Here is a 13,241-nt window from a genome sequence, read left to right as displayed (position 1 = left end):
ACAAGAGTACATCAATACATTTGGTTTTGCATAATATAACATACTGTTTTTTTTTTTTGTTTGTTTTTGTTTTTGTTTTTTTTTTTTTAAGAAGCGAGAACTGCAGCGCATGCAGACCTACATGAAGGAAACAAACAGTTTGGAGGGGGAGAAAACAAACAAACAAACTTGCTTTGAACAGCAGGAGACGACGTTTTGGCAGCTGAGCAGGGCAAGAGCTTCATGAGTCGCTCTTTAATGCTGCGCTTGGTGCTGTTCTGGGCGTAGAGGAAACCTAGAACACAGGCGATCGGTGCTGTTAATGCTGTCTGCGGAGAGAAACGGGCATGCCGCACGGCTGAGCACAGGAAGCTGGGCAGGCAGGGTATGGAGGCAGCCATCTGCTCAGGCAATCACAGGCAGTGGGTTGGGACCCCGGAAGGAAAAAAATCGATCAATTAATCCTTTTTTTTTTTCCCTCCGTTTTTCTTATTTTTTAGGTTTTCTGTTCGAAACTTTCCGTCTGTTGCATTAAAGTGTATGGTGCGTTAGCAAGCAGGAATAGAATCTCGCCAGTATGTCTTTCCAGTAGTAAAGGGAAAATCTCCTGGCTTTTTCTTCTTCTTCTTTTTTTTTTTTTTTTTTTTTGGCCTTAGATTGGGAAAAGCACTGAAAGAGTTAACTGGATTGAAATTTCTATATTCAAACCAGAGTTAAGGGCCCGCGTGACAATTTTCTGTTCTCATTGCTCCCCATCTTTGATTACAGAGGAGATAGATGCTCTGCATAAATCATTCACACTGCAATCACCTGTTAGTACCTTTGCCTTCCCTGAAAATGAGAATATAGATGTCCTTGATATGCAGATTCATTAGCATAAGCTGCCATGCCCAGGGATGCAACAATCCTTCACATTTTTCGCGTGTGGACATTAATGGACAGAATTACTCAAGCGGAGTAATTCCAAAGGAAGCAAGGTGTGTTCTCAAAATGTTAACCCAGGAATAGACGGAGCACTTCCGTTGGTTGGGGAGGAATCAAGGAAAATCCACAGCACTTGGATGGTCAAGTTGGTAAATGCTTGAAACAACTCTGGGTGTCAGGAGCCACAGCTGCCCTGCTCAGCATCAGCTTGCCCACTCGGAGTGCCCAGAGCCTGAGTTTGCCTGTCGATGCATATATATTGTCCCCCCTCCAAATTAGTTCAGAAGGTGTTGAACATAAAGCAATAACAAGAGAATCCATTTAAATCTAGGCTAGACCGTCTTCCAATGGAATTGTAGAGCTCTGACCACAAGTCTACTAATTTATTTCCCTTTGGAGATGTGCGACCCCATCATCAGTGGGAACCGGGTAAAAACCTGATAGATCTTTTGTGACGGGGGATGACAGTGAACCAGTAGCTACATAAATCAAATCATATCATTTCTCTGCTTAGAAGCCCTCTACAACCTTCACGTTACCCTTAGGAACAAAACACACTTCCTACCGTGTACCCCAGTCTGGCTCTGCCGGCTCTGTCTCCCTCTTTGGCAAGATTTCCACCACCCTCTTGCACTGGACCATCAACCAATAACCAGGCTGTTCTTGCCTTTGTTGGAACACACAAAACAAATCTCTCCCTTGCCCTTGACATTTATAAGGTGTGAAATGTCTTGTTTCTTTGATATCCCAAGTGCTAATTGATGGCCTGGCACCTGAGTGGAGATCAATAAATGTCTGACAAACGAGTGAATAAATTTACTTTCAATACCAAAACAAGACCTGATTTCATTTTCTTGATTAGTATATAAGTAAGCTTTTAAAACTTGTAAAATAAATCTGATTTACATAAAGCAGACCATTTAGGTGGCTTCTTCCTTCTGCATTTAAGAGGGACACATTCATCTAAGTGCTGTCTTCTTTGTAAACTTCTCTGGGTCAGTAGGATTTTGCTTGATTTTAGTGTCCCAAGTAGAACATTCTGCTTCTCTTTCTATGTGCCATTTCCAACCCCCCTTGCCATTGTATGTACAGTCCAGTGGCCCTCCACCAATTAGCAACTTCAATAGGCCCATCCAGCCTTTAAAACTCAATTCAAACACACTTGCTTCCGGTAAACTTTCTCTGTTGTATCTCCAACCTTCCTGAAGGAAAGGACTTTTCCATCCTCTGTTCCATCTTCTCTGTTGCTCCTGTGCTGACACTCCACTATTCTGGGTACCACATCCTATTATAGAGTGAGACCCTATTATGATAAGGAATTAGCAAAGCTTCTACCAGTTATCAGCAGAAGAGAGACTGTAGTTGTACCTCTTACCCAGCTCCTATACTTCAAGTTTGATTTCTTGATGTCCAGCCAAACTCCACAATCATCCCTGAAATTGGCACATGGCAAACACTCAAGAAATATTTGCCATTTGCTCGATTTCCTCTTTTTCCCTTAGATTCTGATATCTGCCAAGCTCACTCTATGTGACAGCTGCTGGACCCTCAGCTCTGGGTGTATGGAGGGATCTACCTGTTTCCTAAACATTCACAACTATTACTGGTCACTCCCTGACTCTACCCCAATTTGCTAATTAATGATGTTCTTCCTTGGAACATCTTTTGAAATTCTCTTGGAACTACAAGGTAGACAGGTTGCTGTTTCTAATCAGGAGTCAGACGTCCCAGACTTCAGTCCCTGTTTTACTATTTCAAGTTGAGTGACCTTGGACAGATAATTAAACTTCTTTGGGTTTTTGTCTTTACTTTGTGAAACAAAAGGATTTATACTAAAGGATCTTGGTTGTAAGAACACAGTTTAAAGATCCCGTTTTGAAGTATATTTAAATAGAAATTGTGTATAATTTCTAACTTTTTTTGTTTACCCCTGGTAGATGGATAAATCAACTTTTATTTGACTACAGACTAGATGGATAAATCAACTTCTATTTGACTAAAGACATTATTCAAATTCTCTAGGGGCTTTACCTTCCAAATAAATAGGAAAATGATTTATCATAAATGTTAAAAATAACATAAAATTTCCCAAAATATGTGGAAAGGCAAACATTTTAATTTAACTTAATTTAATTTAATTTAGTTTAATTTAATTAATTTTATTTTATTTAATTTAATTTTATTTCCAGTGTAGTAAAAATACAGTGTTATATTAATTTCAGGTGTACAATACAGTGATTCAACAATTCCATATGTCACCCAGTGCTCATCACAAGTGCACTCCTTAATCTACCTTTTTTTTTTTTACAGTGTTTTCTCCTCAATGAGAACTTTAGCTTCTGTAAGTCAGGATGCAGACGTCATAAAACTTCCCCTATCTCCACCCCCTTCTCTGCTACAGATCATTCTGCTCTTTTTCCCTTAAAGTGTAGTGGTTGAATGTTCAAGCACTGTATTAAAACAACCTGGATTCAGATCTCAGTACTTTATGGCACTGGGTAAGGTTACTGAATTTCTCTGAATCTCAGTTTCCTCATCAACAGAATGGATTAGTAATAGTCTCTATTAGAATCTAATGATATAATATAAAGCATCTAACACAGTGATTGTTCACAATGTACTTTCAATAGATGCTAGATATTAATTTTTTTTTTTTTTTCAGTTCTTTGGGTCCTCCTACCACAGGTCTTTTCCAGGTGCTATTACCTCTCACTGAACTTTTGTTTTATTACCTCCTTGTGGCTTTGATAACTCTTGTCATCTTTGAGATTTCAGGTCAATAATCACTTTCCGAAAAACCCTGCCTGATGAACGGAACTAGATTATGAACAGCTCTATTACATGCTCCTAGAGTTTCCTATATTTCTCTTTCATGGCATTATCATGAATATAATTAAAACAATTGATGACTCAATTATATATTTGACATATGTCTTCCTTACTGCGGTGTAAGATTGAAGATGTCTACTTCCAGCTTTAGAGAGTAAATGTTGCTGAATGTGTTATCCCACTATAAGCATCCATAATACTGGTCAAGCCACATGAGGCAACCATTCTCAAGTACTGAAAAACAAGCGGTGTAGAACTGTAGTGCAAGAGAGAAAAGAAACCCAAGGGTTGAGTTCCACAAATGCCCTGTCTCTCTCTGCCAAGTGGCTTGTCCTTTCCATAGTTCCGAGAGGTGGAGACCAGGCTTACTGAGATGAGATGGCAGACATCAGAATTCTGGACTCCTAAAGGGACTGGAATTTTCAGGAGAGGGTGTAGGAAAAGAGAGATTCTGCTATGTGTGTCAGAGGGGAGGATTTGTGTAAAGATTAAATGTGGGTCATTGTGATGATTAATTTTGTGTTCAACTTGACTAAGCTAATAGATGCCCAGATAGCTGGTAAAGCATCATTTCTGAGGGTATCTGTGAGGATGTTTCTGGAAGAAATTAGCATTCAAATTGGTAGACTGAGTGAAGAAAATCACCTTTACCAATGATAGTGGTCATCATCCAGTAAGTTGAGGGTTTGAATAGAACAAAAGGCAGAGGAGGGGTGAATTTGTTCTTTGCCTCATTTGGAACATCCATCTTCTCCTGCTCCCAGACATTGGGGCTCCTGGTTCTCAGGCCTTTGGGTTTGGACTGGAACTATACCACCAATTTTCCTGGACCTCCAGCTTGCAGATGGCAGATTGGGGGACTTCTTAGCCTCCATAATTGTGTGAGCCATTCTTTCATAATCAATCTCTTTCTTTGTATCTCTATCTATCTATCTATCTATCTACCTATTTATCTATCTATCTCCAATGGATTCTGTTTCTCTAGAGAAGCCTGCCTAATATAGTCACTGATCAAGGCCTGAGTGATGCATGTTCAGGATCAGACTCCATGATACTTAGGAGGCAGAAACTGCTAAAGGGCTGAGAATTGAATGGAAATACCAGAAGTCATGTCCTGCTGGGAAATATTGAAATTCTGACTTCATTAAAAAAAAGAAAAGAAAAGAAAAGAAAAATAAAAAGGAAAAGAAAAACAAAAGGAAAGGAAGGAATGAAGGAGTAAAGTGCAGTGCTGCATTAAATACCACTGGCATTCACTGGAGAGCTCAGAGACTATATTCTTGGAGTAAGGATCATTTCCCAGGGTAAAGGCCACACCCCATGACTACATATAAAACCAAAATTAACCTATCCTAACAAACAGTAGAACGAAAGTTGGTAAGACCAAAAGGAAGTGCTAGTAACTATGGAATACCTTCCAGAAAATATTTGACACATTTGAAAAGAACATAACAAATTCCAAATTCCTTACAATGTATTGTAATAATGTCCGTCATGCTACCAAAAATGAACAAACATGTAAGGGAGCAGAAAAATGTGACCCATAATGAAGATTTTAAGAAAAACAATCGATAGAAATAGACTCTGGGATGACACAGATGTCAAAATGACATTAGCGAAAAAGATAGTCATAATCAGTAAACAGTTGAAAACATTCGGTAATAACATTAAAACTATAGAAAGGAAATAAATGAAGATTCTAAAAATGAGAAGTAAAATATCAAAAATATAAAAACTTCTTTAGATGGACTTAACATCAGACAGGGACTACTGAAAAAAGATTTATGAGCTTGAATAAGATAAAAAATAAGATAAAAAGAGAGGAGTTTGAAAAAAGTGTCCCAAATATTCCAAATTTAGTTATAAACATTAATGTACAGATCCAGAAAACTTTTTGAACCATGATCTAGATAAATACAAGATGACTCATGCATAGGCATATCACAAACTGGTAAAAAAAAAAATTAGAAAAAAAAAACTTAAAAAAAACCCCCAAACCTAGAAGAAAAGGACATATTACATACAGAGGTAAAATAATATATGAGAATGGTTTTTCATCAGAAACAATAGAAGCCAGAAAACAATGGAATGAGTGCTGAGGGACTACAAAGACTTTCAACTCAGAATTCTATATTCAGTGAAAATAATCTTTTGAGAAGGACAGTGAAATAAAGACATTTTCAGATACAGTAAAGCTGAGAAAAACCATAGCTACCAGAGCTGCTTTACCAGAAGTACTAAAGGAATTTCTTCAGGCTTAAAGGAAATGACGTGGTATGAACATCTACAGGTAGAAATGAGAGTAAAATAAAGGAAAAACTGAAAATATGTGAACAAATATAAAATAGTATCTTATTTCCTCTTATTTCCTTTGTATAAAACAAAAATAAGTATTGTGGAGTTTGTTACATTTGTGGATATAAAATTTCTGACAATAGCAGAAGACATAAGAGAAGGTAAATGGAACTTTTACTAATAGTACATTTTACACTAAGTGGCACAATATTCATTCTAAGTAGTCTGATTAAGTGAAGGAGACATATTACAAACTCTAGATGCTAGGGAAACAAGTAAATAATAGTAAAAGGAGGTACAGTTAAAAAGCCAATTGAGGAATTAAAATGGAATACCAAAAATATTCAGTAAGCCCCAAAGAAGTCAGGGACAGAGGAACAGAAAAGCATAGAGAGAGCATACTAACACAGCGGACTATATTCAACTGTATCATGAAATCAGAAACCAAGTCTGTCTTATCTACTACTGTATCCTAATTACCTTGCATAATGCTTATTATGTAAAAAGTGTTTAATCAATATCTGCTCAAAGAATAAACCAGACTATCTGTGTTATATGAAGGTCTCAAAATAAACAGATTAGCTGCACGTCTATACTTAGCAGATGCATTTAAAATCTGCATGGTGTATTTCCTCACAGTGTGTGAAGAGTCTCTTCCCCACACCCTAAACAGACGTCTGTGTAAGAAGGCTCTCCACTCAGGATGATTCTGGCTGCATTCCCTAGCCAATAGCACTAAAAGAAAATTAAGCGTGAAGGTAGGTCATCAGGCAGAGAGCCTTAGTATGCAGGACATTTTACCCCCATAAATACTCTTTGATAGATTAAAAACCTGACATCACATAAATATTTATTCATTTATTTAAAAAGCATTTATCATAGCACTTGTGCTATAAACATTTAAATAACGTGTATCGTAGATCTGTGGATATATAGCAGTCATACGAGAAAAAGTCCCTGCTCTCCAGATTCCAACCATCTACATCAATTGTAAGACCTATTGCATTGCATGATTGATTTGTACGTTTCTTTTACTAAATCTCAAATGCACCGAAGAGAGAATTCTGTTCATTCATTAATTCGTTTATTCAAAAGTCATTCATTGAGTGCCTACAATGTGCCAGACACTGTTCTGGGTGCTGGGAATAATGTAGTGAACAAAACAGACAAAATTCCTGCTTTTTTTCATCACACATTATAGTCAGGGAAAAATAATAAACAAAAATAAATAGCAAAATATAAAGTTTGTCAGATAGAAAGCAGAGACTTCTGTTGGATGGGTTGGGAGGTGGGTGGGGTAAACTGGTACTTTTCAATGTGGTTGCCAGGGAAGGATTAAGTGGAGCGGTATTTGAGAAAACATATCTAATGAGATGAGACAGTTTCTTACTCTGTTCTGATGACTAGCATTATTATCAACTAGTGCAATGTATTACATATATTAGGCACTAATATATATTTGTTGAGTGATTAACTTTATTCATTAGTTTATTCAATTAATACTTATGGGCACCTACAATAGGCAGATTAATACCCTAAATTGATTGGCTATATAAACCTCGAGTCCAATGATCTATTCATAAATTCATTGCCTTAGAAATCAAAATTAAGTCAACTCCCTTATTCTTGCACTGAGAAGTCAAACCAAACTAGAGTTCCAGCACTTCAAAAATCCCGAAACAAAGTAATGCAAAAAGAATAAAAAGTAAGTGTGCCAATACATAGGCCACTTCAAATTGTGATATAACTGGATGAAATGCATTCATTTTTCCTGGTGGGAAAGGTTTCATTACTGAAAATCAATCAGCCCAGTACCAGGCTGGTTGCCCTGTATTTGTGACCCTCCAGATTTCAGGAGAGCTATGTGCCAGTGGTCATTTTTCACTGACTGCTTTTCCTGTTCCACAAGAAATACCACTACATGTAAACGTCAGGTTTCAGCGGTGAGTGATGGGTCATGAATTATGAATTCAACAAGTAATGATGATGGTAATAGAAGTGGTAATTTCACCACAATGAGAATTATGCTTATCTTTCTTCTTCCTGTAGCAACAATGAGTATTTTCTGTGGCTTTGCATGGGAATAAAGGTTCCTACTCCATAATTCACAGCCCTGATCAGCTTCTATCTTGTGCTTTTGAATTATGGACGGTATTTTCCTTCCTAGATCCTCAGCCTGCGGGTGGCAGGTGGAGAAAAATAGCTAATGATGTTTCCATAGACATGGTGTCTTCCCAGGAATCAATAACTATGACCAAATCACCAGGAGTTCCAGTGGTACTGTGATCCCATCTGTGTCTCCCTCCTTTGAATCAGTGACAAGCTGATGTATGAACATTGACTTGATGTTGAGGCGACGGACTATTTTCTTGACTAGCTGCAAATGCGAACTATTCTGCCAGTGTGTTTATTTTTTAAATAAGTTATTTTTAAATAACTTTAAAGCTTATAAATACACACACATGCAGTTCATTTTGTATTTCCAAATTTATTCCTGAAAAAAAACAGGGACCAGATAGTTTGGGGTTCATACTCTGGTGATAATTCTTACTGAAAATTGCTGCCATCCATACCGATTGTTAATGATCCCACAGTCAGCCCGGAATGTAATTGTTCACCTTTAAGAAGGGCAGCATCAGGGTTAATGACTGAAAATGAGGAGGAAATAGCTACATTTAATTTGCAACTTTATGACTTTTGGAGGCAGAGCACTGACCTTCTTAATTGACCTGTTTTGTTTTCCCTGACTGTAAAAGAGTTACATTTTATCTACCAGTTAATCCAGAAGAAAGAAGCTACAAGGTGCCTGAATTTGCTGGAAATAATCTACAGAATCTCAATGCAAATAGAGTAAATTTGCCTCTATTTAGGGCTGCTACTTGAAGACACCTGTGTCTCATAAAATGCATGCCAATCTGTCTGTCAGCTGTTGGGGGTCTCTTCCGTGTCTCTCTCTGCCTCTGTTTTCTCCAGCTCCCCCTCTCCGTCTCTTCCTTAGCCTTGGTCACTTCCTTACCTCTCTGTCTCCCATGTACTCTCCACCTCCGTGTTTCTCTGGCCCCAGGTTTCTCTCTCTCTGTCCTTCAATGTCTCTATTTGCACCTCTCCTTTATCTTTCTCTGCTCTATCTCTGTCTCTGTCTCTCTCTGCCTCTGGCTCAGTCTCTCAATCAAAACAGGGTCCCAATGAATCTTAACCTTTGTGTTGACTGCATGCCTCATGAAAAATTTAGAGAAAGCTTTATCTGAGTACAGGATAATTATTGTACATTATCATAGGCAAATATTAGTAAACAACTGGATGGTCAAGAGCTACAATGCTTTTTTTGTTTTTTTAAGTTTATTTATTTTGAGAGAAAGAGAGAGAACTGGGGAAGGGACAGAGAGAAGAGAGGGAAAGAGAGAATCCCAAGCAGGCTCCATGCTGTCAGTACAGAGCCTGATGCAGGGCTTGATCTCACCAACAGTGAGATTATGACCTGATCTGAGGTCAAGAGTCGGGTGCTTAACAGACTGAGCCACCCAGGCGTCCTGAGCTGTGATGCTTCCTAAATGAGTACTAAGTGCTTGCAGTTGTCCACATGACTGCCCTATTCTCTTGGCAGAACTAGTCAGAGAATACTAGCAGAAAACAACATGCAAAAGGTGTCAGTTTTCTTTGGGTTCCTTTAAAATTCATCATTGAGGGGCACCTGGGGGGCTCAGTCGGTTGCATGACCGACCTCGGCTCAGGTCATGATCTCACGGTTTGTGGTTTGAGCCCCGCGTCGGGCTCTGTGCTGACAGCTAGGAGCCTGGAGCCTGCTTCAGGTTCTGTGTCTTCCTCTCTCTGTGCCCCTTCCCCACTCATGCTCTGTCTCTCTCTGTCTCAGAAATAAATAAACATTAAAAAAAATTAAAAAAAAAATAAAATTCATCATCGAAACCCAATTTTCCTTTGTTCCTTTGCACAAATTACCAAAACTGCTTATGTGGTGAGATCTTTTGTGTGGGAGTTGGGAAATTATCTGGAATTCTCTGTGGGTAGGGCTTGCCCAGGACAGCACCAATTTATGACAATGGTCCTAACATTCCATCTGTTAGCAACCCCTCTTCATATCCAAAGTGTTCCAATTTAAGATGATAAATTATATTAGCAACAACCAGTGAGGTCTCTCCCTGTAGAATAATGTGCAGTTATTGACAAAATGGCCACTTCATTACATGGTAAATAATTTAAACATGGAAATTCACTTTAAAAATAGCTATAATTAGCAGGAAAAATGAAACAGGGATCTAAAATGAAATTATTTGGATACAATGCAATCTTACTGTAATACTATATAGTATTTTTCAGCTTTCAAACGGAAGAAAATCCTGTCATACATGACAACATGGATGAGCCTTGAGGACATTAGGCTAAGTGAAATAATTTGTCACAGAAGGACAAATACTGCATGATTTCAATTTATAAAGTAGTCAGATTCAAAGCTGAAAGGAGACTGGTGTTTGCCAGGGTTCGGGGAAGGTGGAAATCGGGAGATGTTTTCCGATGGGTATAAAGTTTCTGTTGTGCTAGAGGAATAACTTCTGCTCATGTGCTGTGTGACAATGTCTCTGGTCAGCAATACTGCATTTTGCATTTAAAAATTTTTCAGGGGTAGATCTCATGTGAAGCATTTTTACCAACATAAAAAAAAAAATGTAAACAATTTGGGACAAATTGATTATAACATTTGTAGTGGAAAGACATGCCGCTTTGGAATCAGAAAGAAGTAGTTTGAATCTAAGCTCTGACACTTTTGTTTGTGAGACTTCGGACAAGTAACCTAACCTCACTGAGCCTCTTTGACCTCACCTGGGTCACGTGCAGAATAATGCCAGGATTAACAGTAAAACAGGAAAGTTCTCTGAATTTCACTTGAACTCGATCATGCTCTTAGGAAAGAAGGAGATAAATGATGCCTAAAATGCAGTGTTATAACCCAACAATAAGAAGGACTTTCTATGTGCCAAGCACTTTACAAGCATTGTATCATTTAACCTGCACAAGAACTCCATGTGGCAGATAATAACATGATAGCCAAATGACAGCCAAGGGAATGAACGGTAGGGACATGCCTGCAGCTTTTAAGTGACAGCCCAGGATGTCCACATGTCCATCTGTCTGAATCTGGGTCAGACATTCTGACTTCTCTACACTAATAATGGCTCTAATAGATCATTGGACTATTTCACTTACTGGGTCTAACTGTGAAACCTTCTGCTATAGCATATTTGTTTCACTTTGTGGAATGGTTTTCTATTTCCTCCCCCATCCCCTCAGTTAGGCTTCTTAAATCATCCCATCTTGAATATAGTACTGAAAACTTGGTGACCTATGTTCCTTTACTAGAAATGCTGCCTCTAATTCTATTTGCTTTAGGACATCTATCAAACTCCTTGTGGTATTAAAAAATAATAATGCAGTTGAAGAGAAAGCTGCACTAGGAGATCCAATTTCTTCATCTGAAAAATGGGGCTAATAATATGTGACATTTACTAATCTCAAGGAAGTTAGGAGATGGATGAAGTAATTGTTTCTGCAAAACCTTCAAATGCTAGAAGAAATAACATATAATCCGTTATGACTTCCAATGTGAAACACTACTTTCCTATTCTTTTGGGTCACTGTATGTAATCTTCGTTCAAAACTGCATTTATTCTATAAAATTATTTGTTCTTTAACCAATAGGTATCTATTGAATATATTATAAGGCAGACCCTGTGTTAGGCACTTGGGATGATAATCAGATACGATATGCATTAAAGCTCAGGTGTTTGCGATTTTGTGAATACCAGTTAATTGGCCCTGGCTACCCATTAGAATCGCCAGGGTGGCTTAAACATTAGCTATGCCTGATCACTCCTGACCAAGTGAATCGGCTAACTCAAATGGGCCCTAAGAAAGAAGGCCATATGAAGATGGAGGTAGAGACTGGATTACTGTAGCTACAAGCTGAGGAATGCTAGTGATTGCCATCAACCACCAGAAACTAAAAGACAGGCATGAAATAGATTCTTCCTCAGAAACTCCAGGAGGAACCACATTTTCTGCCACCTTAATTTCAGATTTGTGGTTTCCTAAACTGTGAGAGAATAACTTTTCATTATTTATAGTATTTTTTTTTTTTTTTGAGAGAGAGAGGTGGAGGGCACCAGTGGGTGAGGGTCAGAGAAAGAGGGAGAGGGAGAGAGATAGAGGGAGGGGGAGACAGAGAGGGAGAGACCGAGACAGAGGGAGAGAGAGAGAAGTGGGGCTCACCCAGGGCTTGTTTTTTACCTGAAGCAGGGCTCGAGCTCACCCACTGTGGGACTCGAACTCATGAACTGAGATCATGATCTGAGCTGAAGTCAGATGCTTAATGACTGAGACACTCAGGCACCCCCACTATTTGTAGTAATTAATTACAGAAGCCATAAGAAACTAATACAGAAGTCAATTAACAAATTTTCAAGAGTGTCAGAAAAAAATCATATGGTATCATGGCCATATATTCATCCTCTAGAACACTTCCTTTGTATATGGAGTTCTTCAAAATATAAGACATGGTGCTCTTAATAGCACTGATTAATAGTACTTCTTAATAGTACTGATATGTTTTTGCAAACTCCCACTAAGCATGTTTATTCTAGGTGAATTAATTTATGACACACCATGATTGAGTGGATTTCTCCCTTTTGGAGATGATGTGTTCTATATTCTGCAGTCAGGGTTTTGGGTAAATCTCTGCTGAGGATAAGCATTTACAAAGAACTAAACTAGAAGTGAGGATCTCTGCTTCCTTCTCAAGCTAATTAACTAATCAGATATGCACTGAATATCACATGATTTTCCATATCATCTAGACCAATAGCCAGACTCCTTACGACGACCTACAAAGTGTGCACAGTCCTCCCACCAAAGTTTATCTGTCTATCTTATCTCCTATTTCACTCTTCTCATTCTGAACTTGCCACTGACTGGTCTCTGCTCCTGTAATATCTCACCTCAAATATCTTCACGATCACTCCCTCACCTCCAAGTCTCTGCTCCCAACGCAGCCAACACAGTGAGACCTCCTTGGCCGTCCTATTGAAACCAGAACTGTCACGCAACTCCCTATTCCTCTTTCCTGCTTTACTTTACCCCACCGATTGGTTTATTACATGGGCTGATTTGTGTCTCCCACAAATTCAGATGTTGAGGACATAACT

At 38.5% G+C, this 13,241-nt stretch overlaps 1 protein-coding gene across 5 annotated transcripts in view; it reads right to left on the bottom strand.

The window, feature by feature from the left end:
* Positions 1-13,241, bottom strand: part of KCNIP4 (potassium voltage-gated channel interacting protein 4) — a 1,166,197-nt gene that overhangs the window by 133,797 nt on the left and 1,019,159 nt on the right. Inside the window, exon 2 of one of the 5 annotated variants that reach the window (XM_045474391.1) lies at positions 173-274. The exons of the other annotated variants lie outside the window; for them this stretch is intronic. Within the exon in view, the coding sequence (XP_045330347.1) occupies positions 173-274 (102 nt within the window). The remainder of the gene's footprint in view (positions 1-172; positions 275-13,241) is intronic. 5 annotated transcript variants of the gene reach the window in all.

This window comes from Leopardus geoffroyi, chromosome B1, assembly GCF_018350155.1.
Source record: "Leopardus geoffroyi isolate Oge1 chromosome B1, O.geoffroyi_Oge1_pat1.0, whole genome shotgun sequence".
Classification (NCBI taxonomy): Eukaryota; Metazoa; Chordata; class Mammalia; order Carnivora; family Felidae; genus Leopardus; species Leopardus geoffroyi.
This window is presented reverse-complemented; position numbering and strand designations above follow the sequence as displayed.